At 47.3% G+C, this 13983-nt stretch overlaps 1 protein-coding gene across 3 annotated transcripts in view; it reads right to left on the bottom strand.

Moving 5' to 3' along the window:
• ROBO3 (roundabout guidance receptor 3) overlaps positions 1 to 13983 on the bottom strand; it is a 378913-nt gene that overhangs the window by 223966 nt on the left and 140964 nt on the right. The window contains exon 1 of one of the 3 annotated variants that reach the window (XM_084808148.1): positions 13170 to 13886. The exons of 1 other annotated variant lie outside the window; for it this stretch is intronic. In XM_084808148.1, coding sequence (XP_084664274.1) covers positions 13170 to 13242 — 73 coding nt within the window. In that variant the 5' untranslated portion in view covers positions 13243 to 13886. Of the gene's footprint in view, positions 1 to 13169; positions 13887 to 13983 lie in introns of those variants that run through there. One more of the 3 variants, XM_084808146.1, reaches the window with a different exon arrangement.

Genomic DNA, 13983 nt, shown 5'->3' with positions numbered 1-13983 from the left:
TACTCAGAAGTAACTCCCATTGTGCTCAATAAGGCTTGTCCTCTGAATGCCCACATCGGAATTCACAGAGATCCCCCTCAATTGAAATGGCACAGGTTAAAGCACATTCCCTAAATGCTCTGAAGTGCGATCTCGAGGCTCCAATTCTCCACTGTTTGGTTTACTGCCTTCGGAAGTAACCACAGCTTCCTTATCGAGATCCTGCACAGTATTGCTTTGGTTAGAAAGGGGGCTGGTTTCCCATGCCTGTGTTCTCCCCCACCCCCACTCTTTCCCAGCACAAGCATATGTGTGTCTACTCAGAAGTAACTCCCATTGTGCTCAATTAGGCTTGCCATCTGAATGCTCACATCAGAATTTACAGAGATCCCCGTGAAATGAAGTTTAAAGCCTTTAAAGCGCTTCACCGAATCTGCGATTCTCCATGGCTTGGTTTATTGCCTTAGGAAATAATGACTTCACACCTTCCTTATGGAGATCCTGTGGTTGGAAAGGGGGCTGGTTTCCCATCCCTGTGTCCCCCCGTTTCCCAGCACAAGTATATGTGTGTCTACTCAGAAGTAACTCCCATTGTGCTCAATGAGGCTTGCTCCTGAAATGCAGGTGCATTTGTACCTTCAGGGGAGAGGAGAATGGGAGGGGGGAGATGAGATGCTCTCTTATTGTTTGAGCAGCCCCTGCGAGTCAGATGACTTTCACTCCAACCCCCACCCCCACCAGGAAGTATGTTCTGTGAAGCAATTTTTACTGGTGCAGAGCACTCCCTTGTGGAGCCCCGCATGAACCAAATCACAGCAAAACTGATTCCTTTTTTAAAAACCGGGTACTCCTCCATTCACTTCTCCTTCCATTGTTGTGGAGACACCTGTATGCACACTTCCCCAATTAGCTCACTAGGCTAGATCCCAAGATCCTGGAACTCCGAGGTCTCAAGTCCCAGAATGCCTGGCACAGCAGGGGAGTGTGCAAAAGGAGGGGAGGGAAGCTTGATTAATCCATTCATCATCATTATTAGACCCAACATTCATTCATAATAATCACATCCATTTTGGGACTCACATTCGTTTTCATTTCCATTCTCACATTCTGTTCCTTTCCTTCTTGCTTTATTTCTCTTTTTCTCTTTTCCTTTCCTTTTTGTCATTGTTGCCTATGGCCGATTTTGGAAGCCATCTCCTTTTACCCTCATAATGCCATTTCAGGGCATTGGGGGGGGGGATTTTTAAAGTAACTGCCAAGAAAAACTCCTGCTGCCATGGAAAGGTAAGCCCATGCTCCGGAAGTGTGACAGATGGGATAGCGAGAAAAAGAAACTCATCTACACTCACTCAACTAAACGGGGCTACATGGAAAACCACTGCAAGTAAATAGCTATCACTTCAACAAGGATGTATGGGGCCCAGTTCTTCACCATCCCACCATGAAAATCAAAAGTCCTGCAAAAAGATTTTTACTGGTGCAGAGCACTCCCTTGTGGAGCCCTGCATGGACCAAATCACAGCAAAGCTGATTCCTTTTTAAAAAACTGGGTTTTAGCAGCCATCTCCTTTTCCCCCCATAATGCCATTTCAGGGCATTATGGGCGGGGGGATATTTAAAATAACTGCCAAGAAAAACTCCTGCTGCCATGGAAAGGTAAGCCCATGCTCCAAAAGTGTGACAGATGGGATAGCTAAAAAAAGAAACTCATCTACACTCACTCAGCTAAACAGGGCTACATGGAAAACCACTGCAAGTAAATAGCTATCACTTCAACAAGGATGTATGGGGCCCAGTTCTTCACCATCCCACCATGAAAATCAAAAGTCCTGCAAAAAGCTTCCTCTCAACAGTTGTAAAGACACTGCACACGCTGCGTGTTGCTCAGACTGTTCCAAGCCCAGATGCGGGGACAGAGTGCGGGGGGGGGAGAATTTTTTAACAAGACTGCTTTCTTAGGAAGATGAACTTCAGTCTTTCTGGAGCAACACATCCAAATCACAATCCATGTGACACTTCTGTAACACACAATTATTTTTTTCTAAATTTCTACTGAGCTTTGTACACTGAAGCCTAACAAAGCGAGCTGCTAGTTCTGGGCACACAAGAGACAGGACCTCCTTACACCAGGGAGAGAGAAAAGGATAGTTTCCCCCCCCCCCAGCCCCGCTGCTCTCTCTGCAATTCAAGATCAGTTAAGGACACTGTCCTAAACACACACAAAAGGGGGCAGAACTTGAAAACCACAATAGACCTTTTGTCCTGCAGGCAAGGCAACACAAATAATTTGTTTCAAAGAACATAAATCATGATCCCTCAGGAACCTGACCGAATATACTCTCCAGAATTATTATTTATATAACACTATTTGTTGGATGAAGTATTTTACGGTCTTTATCTTTCACTGAACACTGAAGAAATTATTTTCTCAGTTTTTAACTCAGTGTATCGACAGTGTTTTCTCAGTTTTTAACACTGGACAGGCAGTAACCCAGCCTTCACCAACCAGGTGTCCGCCATATGTGTTGGACTACAGTTCCCATCATCCCCAGCCAGCATGGTCAATAGTCAGGAACGGTGGAAATTGTAGCCCAACACACCTCGAGGACATCCAGTTGGGGAAGGCTGCTTTAAGCTCATGACATCTTCTCCCTGGCATTAGGGTTGGGAGAGGAGGCTAACTGGGTGATTGCTGTTTAAAACATCCCATCCTGTGGCTCTGACTGCAAGGCGAACTGGCTACCAACTGCCAATCCACGAGTCAAAAAGAGAAGCAATGCTGGTCGGAGAAGGCTTTGTCAGTGGGTCATTTGGGGGGAGTAAGAGCCTTTCAGCCTACCATAGGGATGGGAGAACCATGGATATTCAGGCTCACTGAAATTCTCCAAACGTTACTTTGAAACGTTTGGAGAACGTTTCAAAGCAAAGTGGGGAGGAACCTGAGCTCAGTGGTACAGCACACGCTGGATACGTAGGAGGTCCCACCTCCAATCCCTGACATGGCCAGTTCAAAGGTCCAGGTAGCAGGGGATGGTGAAGACGGTGGCTCTGCCTGAGACCCTCAAGTGCAGCTGCCACTCAGAGTATGTATGTATGTATGTATGTATGTATGTATGTATTTATTTATTTATTTATTTATTTATTACATTCCTATCCTGCCCTATATCATTAAGATCTCAGAGCAGCATATCATTGTTAACCATATTGGGCTTCCCCAAGCTGATGCCCTCTGAATGGGTTGGACATGTGTTAGCTTTGTAGAAAGCATCTCTTTCAGAAAGAGTGGGGTGGCAGGCTAGGAATGTACAGTATGAGGATTTCATTTCCATTTACAAATCATCCAAACTTGTCCTGTTCGCAACCCCGAATGCAAATGGGAGCACATTTTTCAAAGTAAAACGTTACATCTGCCGGGCACATGTAAAAGGGCTTTCTCCTGTGTTGTTCCCAAACTATGGAAAGTACTCCCTCATGGAATATGATGGGCCCCCACACTCCTGTCCTTGAAAAGGGTTGAAAGATGTCTCTTTTCAACTTAGCCTTTTAAAATGTGTAGTTTTTAATGTTTTAGGGTGGAATCCTATGTATGTTTTGACAGAAAAAAGTCCTACAACTCCTAATATTCCCCTGCCAGCATGGCTTCAGAGTTCTAGGACTTTTCTCAATTCTAAACATGCATAGGATTGCATCCTTAATGTTTTTACTGGTGGTTTTTTTTTTTTACTGTTCTTATTTTTATTATTGCAAGGTTTTATTGTTTTAAGTTGTTGTACACTGGCTTGATGGTTTTTTTAGCAGATAAGGTGGTATATAGATGTTAAAAATAAATAGATAGATGATAGATGATAGATAGATAGATAGATAGATAGATAGACAGACCAGTTCAGTACCAAGTCATGGCTTGCTTTCCTACAGAATCATCAAACACTGTATGAAAACATTTCGAGATCCGCCATGCAAGCCTGAGAGCTCAGCCCACTGCAGGTGTCCCGGCACACTCTACAAGTTGCAAACATATTGCAGCCAGAGAAGGATGTGAGGAATAAAGAGACAGAGGCCATAGCTTGGTTTAAACCTGGGCCTCCTTATGAAACGTGGGAAAGAACATCTCCCCCCTCAGGATCTGCATGTGTGAAGTGTGGGAACCTAAGGTAATTTTCCTACGCAGGCATCTACCCCTGCATTGTGGGAGAACCACTCTGCCCAAGTTAAGAGGTGGATCAAATCCCGCCCCCTTGCCTAGGCTATACAATCAGTGTATGGGGTCGGGGGGAGAGCTCCCTGTATCACCTCCACCCGGTGCCACACAACCCCAGGTAGGTGAGGCAGGTTGGCTGCAAAGATAACCCATATCCCATCTTGAGGGCTGCACAGTCCCCAGAGCACAGGCCTTCAGTCTTACCCATCACCAAAAGGTACCTGAGAGTGCCCACCCAAAACCCTGTTAACCTAAATTCCCACACATCCCTGCCCTAAGCCAATCAACCTATTTAACCAGCTCCCAATGAACTGCTAAGATCCCTGTGCAGAGTAGGCAAAAAGCCCTGTCCGCAAAGACAAACCATGACTAGGTAAAAATTCCTACTTAGCCCTGCCATAAGGATGCGACTAGCTAATCCTGCACTGGCAAAGGGGCGGCAGCAGGGAGCTGGGAAGAAAGAGGCCAAATTTGGGGTGGGTCAGGCATTTAAGCCCTCTGGTCGCCCTTGCACGCAACACAGTGCATCAGCGCCCACACAGGGCACTGGGCCCTCCTCCTTCCCGCCCGCAAAATCCGCTCCCCGCCCCAAGCAGCTGGCAGTGCAGGGATCGGGACTTCCCTGCATAATTCAGCTTCCAACCTACAGCTTTCAAATACAGCCACTTCCCAGCAGCTTCTAGCGAGTCCAACTAAGAAGGCACGGTCGCTTCCTCCCTTAACTGGATCTGCCCTAGGATCTGCCCATATAAGGATCACAACATCTCCCAAAGATGACGCAAACGGTAGCAGCCAGCAGCAACTGTCAAGGGATCCGCTGGTGCCATTTCCTTCCTCCCCCTCACCTCCCACCAGCATCATCTGCCACCATATGAAATTGAAAAGCCGCAGCTCTGCCAATCGGCAAGATGTAAAAGAAAAGAAAAAAAATCCTTTGTAGCAAGTGATACAGCCAAGCACTGTCTGGCCTCAATTATCTAGACAGCTTTACAGGAGAGGAAAGGGAAGGAACTTCAAGTATTTGGGCCATGTGAAAGGTATGCACAAAAAGTTACAGTGACTTACAGCATTCAGGTAACAAGGAGTTCTAATGCTGCTTTCCCTAACCTGGTGCACTCCAGGTGTGTTTGGCAACAATAACTCCCAGCATCCTCCAGTTAGCTGGGGGGATGCTGGGAGTTGTAGTCCAACATACCCAGAGGGCACTGGGTTGGGGGAGGCTGATGTACAGAAACTGAGGACTGGATTATTTAACACAATAAAAACATGCCTCTCAAGTCTTCTGTCACTCTATTTTGGGATGGCAAAACTCCGACGCCCCACAGCCAAAAGAATTTCCAAGTGGCCACAACTAGGGATGGGCAAAAGTGCGGTGCTTACCATTGCCAGGATTTTCCAGACATAATTTCACCACTCGTCCCATGCCCAATTTCCATTCGCGTTTGCGATCACCGCTCGCTCTGCGCGAATGGGAAACGCGTGCAAATCGAGCATCAATCGAATGGGAATTGTGCAAGTTTCCCCAAGTTTGTGCAAATATCCCCAAATTTGCACAATCTTCCTAACTTGCGTAACTTTCCTTCATAGATGAAAACATGGCTGATTTAGTCAATGGAGGAAATTTGCACAAATCGAACTGGGAATCGGGACCAAGACAAACACAAGGATGTGCTCGACAATTTGCGAATATTTTCGGTGGACATATGCTTGTGCTTGTGCTCACTTTCAGGGTTTCAAATGGGGCATGCGCCTATGTTTTGTGAGCAAAGACGAAACGTTCATACATCCCTAGCCACAATACTTCCATTTTGAAACACATGTGCTTCGAGTTCCCTCCCCAACAGGACTCAATGCTGCAAATCCTCCTCCTTCAACAACACCACTTTTCTTCTTTACATTTTTATCCTGCCTTCCACCAAGGCAGTGCACATATTTCCCCTTTGCAGTTGATCTTCACAACAATGCTCTGAGGATGTTTAGGCTGAGAGACCATGGCTGGCCCAAGGTCACCCAGGGAACTAGGCAGCTGAGTGGAGATTTGAAATATTGGTGTCCCCAATGGAAAAGTAGCAACAGTGCCATTTTACCCTGGCTGGCTGCCCTTACTAAGTCTTGGAGTAAACTACCATCTGGCTTTTCCATCTACTCCCCCCCCCAAAAAAAACCCCTCAATGCCTAATTATTCCAAATGGAAAACAGTGTCCCAAACTGAAAATAAACTATTACATTATTTAAGAAAATGCTAGTGCTTGTTTTATATATATGTGTATATGTGTGTGTGTGTGTGTGTATATATATATATATGTGTGTGTGTGTGTATGTATATATATATGTATATGTATGTATGTATATATATATATATATATGTGTGTGTGTGTGTGTGTGTGTGTGTATATATATATATGTGTGTGTGCGTGTGTATGTATATATGTGTGTGTGTGTGTGTGTATATATGTATGTGTGTGTGTATATGTATGTATATATATATATATATATATATATATATATATATATATTTTACAGGATCATTGGTTCCGATTCTGTGCCCCTGTACAGTGTGGTGTAGTGGTTAGAGTGTTGTACAGGATTTGGGAGATCCAGGTTCTAGTTCCCACTTAGCCATGAGGCTCACTAGGAGACTTTGGGCCTGTCACAGACTTTTGGCCTAACCTACCTCACAGGGTTGTTGTGAGAATAAAAATGGGGAGGAGAAGGACCATGTAAGCCACCTTGGGTTCCTTGTAAGGGGAAAAAAACAGTGGGATATAAATGTAATTAATTAATTCAGGATTCATCCAACATACATAAGCGTCCCTATTGCCCTATCCTAGTTGCACTTCTAAGCCAGCCCTCTGCTCCATCCTCTCCACCTTCCAACCCAATGCATGATACTGGGGAACCATCATTTAGATCCTCATGATGATTGGCTAACACCGAGCCCCAGACCCAACATGGCCAATGAACCTAAAGGCAACCTTGTGGTTGGACCTTCCCATCAAACCTTGTGGAAGGATTTATGCACCTTACACAGCAGTACAAGAAGTCCAGTGGTATAGTCATCGTTTTTAATAAGCTAACTATTGGACTCAGAACCCTTGCGGCCACACCAGCCTCTGAAGCTCAGTCTTGGTCCTTTATGGGGTGTGGCTAACTGCAGGTCCATTGCCCAAGGGCCTAGGGTTGAACCTCTTTTAGCCCGAGGGCTGAATTCCATTTTGTAGAAGCTCTCAGGGGGTTCCATTCATGGTTATTGAGGGCAAAGACAAAAGGGGTCAGTCCGAAGTACCAAAAATGCCAGCATATTTGAGCTTAAAACTCTTACTGCCTGCAACTGAGCCTTAGGACAGGTTCTCAACCTTTTAGAATGGGGGAAAACTGCACAGAAGCCAGGAAACCACCAAATGATAGGTGATCAGGGAAAAGGGGGATCCCCCCGCTGCCGAGCTGAGCTGAAGTGTCTCAGCATGGTGCCCTCCAGATATTTTGGACTACTGCTCATATCATCCTTGACCACTGGCCAAGCTAGCTGGGGCTGGTGGGAGTTGTAGTCTAAAACATCTGGAGGGTACCAGGTTAGGAGAGCCTGAGACATCTGGAGGGCATCAAGTTGGGGAAGCATTTCACTGCAACTAAAAAGAAGCAGCAGCAGAAGAAGCAGAAACAGAAGCAAAAGCAGAAGGCTTCTATAGGGGAGGAGGAACAAAGGCCCTTGGAAACAAGAAAAAATCAAGCTAGCTGTCATTAGCACAGCAAGCTGCAGGGCAAAACTGCAATGGAAGCTTTATATACAGCCTAATCTTTCCTCCAGATGGTAAACTCAGCCTCCATTCCCCCCGAAAATACTCATCAAAAATTAAGAACTTCAAAGCATAGTCATATCCCCAGAATTTGACACCAGGATCTGATGGCAATGACATATAAAAATGCACATGCGTGCGTGTGCACGGTGCGCGCGCACACACACACTGAACCTAATCCTTTTAAACTCTGGGGATAGGATATGGTGTCAGGCAGCATGAGACAACTTACATAACTACACACAGCCAGATGCAAGGGACTTTTGGAAGAGTTGCCTTGAAAGCCCCAATCATTATTCTTTTCCTCTGAAGCTTTCCAGCAGGAGATTATGAGTAGAAGCAAATTCCTTGGTCTTCCTCCGGCATCCTGTTTCTCACATCACAGGACAAATGCACATTCTTGCCAGCACCTGGACTGGGCTTCCTGAACCTGGTGCCCTCCAGATGTTTTGGATGACAACTCCCAGAATTAGTGACCACTGGTCATGCTTGTTGGGGCTGATGGGAGTTGAAGTCCCAAACATCTGGAGGACATCAGGTTGGGGAAAGCTGCTCTAGACGATTGTTACAGAGGCTCCAGCATGTGAGAAGGATGTCACTGGAGAAGAACAACGTACACTGGGACAGAGTGGTAGGAGGAGTTGCTTCCTGTACTAATGATAGCATGCAAGAGGCATAGCAATTCTGCTGTTTCATAGAATCATAGAAGAGTAGGGTTGGAAGGGGCCTATAAGACCATCGAGTCCAACCCCTGGGTCAGTGAAGGAATCCAAGTCAAAGCATCCCTGACAGATGGCTGTCCAGCCTCGTCTTGAATGCCTCCAGTGTGGGAGAGCCCACCACCTCCCTAGATAATTGGTTCCACTGACATATTGCCCTAACAGTCAGGAACCTTTTATTGATGTTCAGCCGGAATCTGGCTTCCTGTAACTTGAGCCCATTGTTCCGTGTCCTGCAGTCTGGGATGATCGAGAAGAGATCATCTTCCTCTCTGTGGCAACCTTTCAAGTACTTGAAGAGCGCTATCATATCTCCCCTCAGTCTTCTCTTCTCAAGGCTAAACATACCCAGTTCTTTCAGTCTCTCCTCATAGGGCTTTGTTTCCCCTCTCCCTTTAGAATTAAAGCCTCCAAAGTTTGGGTTAGATCCATAGTCATATTGAGAGTAAACCCATTGATTTCAATAGATCTACTCTAAGTATGACAATGGGTAGTATCCAATGTTAGTCGCACATAGAGTAGATCCATTGAAATCAATGGAACTTGTTAGTCACAGCTAACCTCAATCATATTCATTTCAATGGGTCTATTATATGTAGAAATATCATTGGATACTACTCTAAGTCTGGTCCAACTCTTTCATTTTAAGTTACCAATATATATATATATAGAAGGCAGGTTGGCTGATAAAAAAATACTATTATAATTCTTATTGATATTATTTTTATTGTCATTATCTGGTTGAATCGAGACTAAATTAATTGAACTCAGGTTCCACTGAAATCAATCGGACAAGTTAGTCATGACTGAACTTATGCCCCATTGATTGTAATGGAAAGCAAGTTCAACCAATTTCATCTGGATCCAACCCATTATCCTTACTGAAGTTTTCAGCAGAAAGATATCCCAAATGAGACAAACCATCTCATGTTGAGAGCAAAGGGAGAGACTGCCACCATGACGTAATCTGAGCTTGGGCTCAGCCCCCACTACCTCACTATAAAAATCCAAAAACAACAACAAAAACAAAAAAACAGGCCCCTGCGAGGTCAGACTGAAAGTCCAGCTAGTCTAGTATCCTGTCTCCAACAGTGGACAGCCAAATATCTCCAACAAAAGCAGGGCATGAAACCAACAAATGTATCCCCACTGTTTGTCCTGTTCAGGAACTGGTATTCAGAGGTAGACAGTCACTGAATATTGAGGTTCCATAGCATAACTGATAGCTTTTGAGAGACCTCTCCTCCATTAATTGGTCTAATCCCCCCCCCCTCATAACGCCATTTTGAATGCCAGGGGCCTGTCCTGGAGTAGGTGAAGAAGAGTATTCGTCTGAGAACGTTAATTAGGGTCTCTTCTCTGATGGCAAGTTCTTTGATGCTAACCTTTTCCCAAGAATACATCCTTAAGGAAGGTCATAGAGTAGCCTTCCCCAACCTGGTGACCTCCAGATGTTTTTGACTTCAAGTCCCATCAGCTCCAACCAGCATGGCCAACAGTCAGGAATACTGGGAGTTGTAGTCCAAAACACCTGGAGGTCACCAGGTTGGGACAGGCTGTCATAGAGCTTTTGGCCCTGGAGAGAGTTAAGCTAACTTTTGAATAAGTTTGTCTTCCAGTTGTTCTCCAGGAGCTCATTCAGCATCCTTTCTACACACAAAACATAAATGAACTGGAACATGCTCCTGTCTGCTGATCTCATAACAGGCATGCAGGTAAGCAGCAGCACAGCTCATGAGTGGTGCATTCTGTCAGATCCTGTTGCCAGCATGCTTCCTCTCAGCTGGAAGCATCGTGCTATGAGAAAAGCAGCCCCATGACTCCCAAAATATTTCAAACGTTAATCCATCACACTTTTTACTTGGCAGTAGCCTTCAGCAGCCACTTTCATTCAGCCTAAAGCATTCAGTAACAACAGCCATGCAAAGAGGCACTGATTTGCTATACTCTTTGATGAGCTTCCGTCAGGCTTTAAAAACCTGGCTGTTCAGGTGGGCATTTGGGGCGGGTTAGGGCTTTTTAGAGCAGTTTTGTTTTGTTATGTTGTTTTGTTTTGTTCAGTTGATTAGGTAAATTTGTTATTAGTATTGTATGCCGCCTAGAGTGGCTGGGTAGCCAGCCAGATGGGCGAATAATAAATCTAATAAATAAATACACACATCTTTAATATAATAAAGGATAACTCAGTCAAGATCTCTGTCCCTGGCTTTGCACATAAGCTAACTCTGCTGTTCCTTTCCTCCAAGTGTGATACTGTCAGTCACTGCATTTAAATACCCATCAAGGCAGGAATGTTCAAGTAACAGAGAGCTTCGGCTACTGGGCGGTATAGAAATGAAATAAATAAATAAAGTAAGAATGCAATGTGGAAAAACTTCAACTATACAATTCTAGGAATCTTACAAATGTTATATTCCCCCTCCCTCGACAGAAATGGCCTCAAATCCAGAAACTTTCAAGTTTTAGTGGCAAAGAGAGGGGGAGTCTTTGCTGACAAAATCTAGTTTGGGGTGTAGATGGGTGGGTGGGTAGGAGATTGAAACTCAGTTTAGCCCTTCCCCAAAAAAGCTGGAATTCAGATTCCCCCCAAATTTGTGTCTAAATTCAAAACAGAAGAATATCTTTTCTAAAAAAAATGACTTTAAAACACATCCTCTCCATCTTTCAGATTTATTATCACTATTACTTATTGTTGTTTTTAATTGGTACCGCACTGCCTGTTTTGCAGTTTCAGATTTTGCTTTAAACGACAAGCCGTCATTTCAGCTCTAGCAGTTCCAAGCCTTTCACTTCAACCGCTGTGTTCTTTTTCCATTGAGTATCGTGATGCCTCCTCTAGTGGACAGATTTTGAGAGAGTTTGCGGTCTGGGGATTTTTGTTTCTTCGAGATATATATATATATATATATATGTATATGTATATAACAGGCAGCCGAGATCATGGGAAGGAAGCAAATTAAGAACACATCCAGACAACTGTAGCACTGTCTCTAGCCAAGAGAGAGAGATAGAAGAGGATTGGCACTATGCTCGCAAAGGCAAACTGTACACATATAAGCCACAGGAAGGCCTGGAGCCTTCAATTGTCAAGGATCTGAAAGGTTAGTCAACCTCCAGCTGACAGCCTCTCCTCTGTGGCTAGTCTGCGCCCGGCCACACATCTCCTGTGTGAGCTTCCTTTATCACACACGGGCCCATCTGCTACCTCCATGAAAAGCACAAGGCAGAAGAGGCTCTGGGTGAGGCAAGGCCAGAACTCTCCACACACGCAGCTCAGGCACTCCATTCTGGGTGACCCAGGAGGGGGAGAGGGGGACCCCACAAGGCGAAGCCTGCACGTTGGGAGACAGGAGCGTCAGGATCAGGGCCATTTTTTTGACAGGGAGAGTGTAACTGCTGCTGCACGTGCGCATACTGTTCCACCCTGGGTAATATGCCCTGGGAAGTGGCAACTAGCACTGACTGTCGCTTCTTCTCTGTGTGTGCACACACCATGGATGCGCACACTGGGACATATACACGCGACGGACTTATATTTAGGTTTTCACGCCTGAGACAAATCGGTACATGTGTTTCAGGCCAACCTCTAAACTAGGCTTTTTCCCCAACCTGGGGCGGTCCAGAGGTGTTGGACTACAATGCCCAGCATCCACCAGCTGTCTGGGGATGCTGGGACCTGTAGTCCAACACTTCTGGACAGCCCCAAGTTGGGGAAAGGCTGCTCTACACAGAAACCTCCTGTGTATACAGGTTATGTTGGATGATCTGTGAAGCAGCCTACAGTGCATCAGGACTGGAGTCGAATACAGCCCCTTGACAAGTTTGCAAAAGCCAAGAATGGGGCAGCGGGGAAGGAAAGATGGATCTGGCCAAACGAACGAGGACAGACACGCAGCTAGCCTCTTCTCCTGCCCGTCACTGCTCGCCCTCTTCCCGGAGGATGACCATTAACGCCAAGCAACCTTGGCAACAAGACTTCAAACTCCCCCGCACAAAAATCCATCCCGCACCCCACTCCAGAGTCCAGCCCCATTTGCTCAGCTTTGCCACAGATTCACCAGCGGTCTTGGGCATATCCTTTGACGTCTCGTCCGCCCTCTGCTTTCCCGATGAAGGGAAGGGACCGACGCAGCCGCAACAAGGAAGGGATTCGCCACCAAACTCCCGGAGCTAGGGGTCATGGGGTCGTTCCATGATCGGCGCCAGGCTCCCGGGGGTCAACGGGTCCCTTGCCAAGGGACACATCCCCGGAGCATCCCGATTGCGGGTTGAGTCCCAAATCCGTGCTCTTCTGCCAGGCAACCACCAACCACCAGCGCCTGTGCCCCAGACGAAGGGCTGCGATCTCTCCCGGGAGCTCTTGGGGTGGGTTTCTTTTTTTTGGTGGGGGGAGGAAAAGTGTGTGTGGGGAGCAGAAGATCCGTCGCTGGGAGGAAAGCCCCCCCCCCCCGCGCGCGCTTGGGAAGCGCCTCTTACCTGCAGTGGGTCCCACCAAGGCCGGCCAGAAGCACAGCAAGCTCCGGAGCCAAAGCGGAAGGCTCCGCCGCATGGCTCAAGCTCCTCCAGAGTCGCACATCCACAGCAGGGGGGAGCGCGACCCTTCTCGCCGCGAGAGAGCGGAGCGGGCGCGCGGAGGAGCGTGGCGGGGCGGGGGGCGAGGCGAGGCCAGGCGATCGGCTCCCGGGACCTGCCCCCAGTCGTGGCGGGAGGGAGGAGGGAGGCGGTGCTCGGGTTAAAGAGGGGAGGAAGAGGGAGGGGACCCGCGATCCAGGCAAAGCTCCAGCAGTTTCAGAAATCAACTGATCGCCACCGCGGCTCTATCATCGCCAGCGCACTCCTGGAACAACTCTCTCATCCCCCCCCTCCCCTCTCTAGCGCTTTGCTCCTGTCCGCGACGCCAGGATGGGGCCAGCCCGCCTGGGCGCGATGATGGGGAAGCTGCTGCTGCGCTCGCCGCAGCCGCCACGCCGTGGAACTTGCCCCAACTCAGCTGCCCCGGCCCATTGTCAGGCTGCCGGCGGGCTGATCCCTCCCTCCCGCGGCCGCTTAAAGAGACACCGACCTGCTGCCTCCGCCGGAGAGGACGCGCGAGGCGGCGGCGGCGGCCGGGGTGGGGTTAGGTTGGAGGGAATGAACGGGTGGTGATTTGGCTGCAAGACAGCGGCGCCGCCGGAGGCACGCGCGTTCCCTTCCGCTCCTCCTCCGCCCCTGCTCCCACGTGCAGACGGTCGGAGCTCGCTCTTACACATGCACGCTTATAACGCGTGCCTTATAGATCCTAAAAAACAAA

Source organism: Heloderma suspectum, chromosome 6 (genome assembly GCF_057233095.1).
Source record: "Heloderma suspectum isolate Gila_16-S chromosome 6, 16-S_ref, whole genome shotgun sequence".
Lineage (NCBI taxonomy): Eukaryota > Metazoa > Chordata > Lepidosauria > Squamata > Helodermatidae > Heloderma > Heloderma suspectum.
This window is presented reverse-complemented; position numbering and strand designations above follow the sequence as displayed.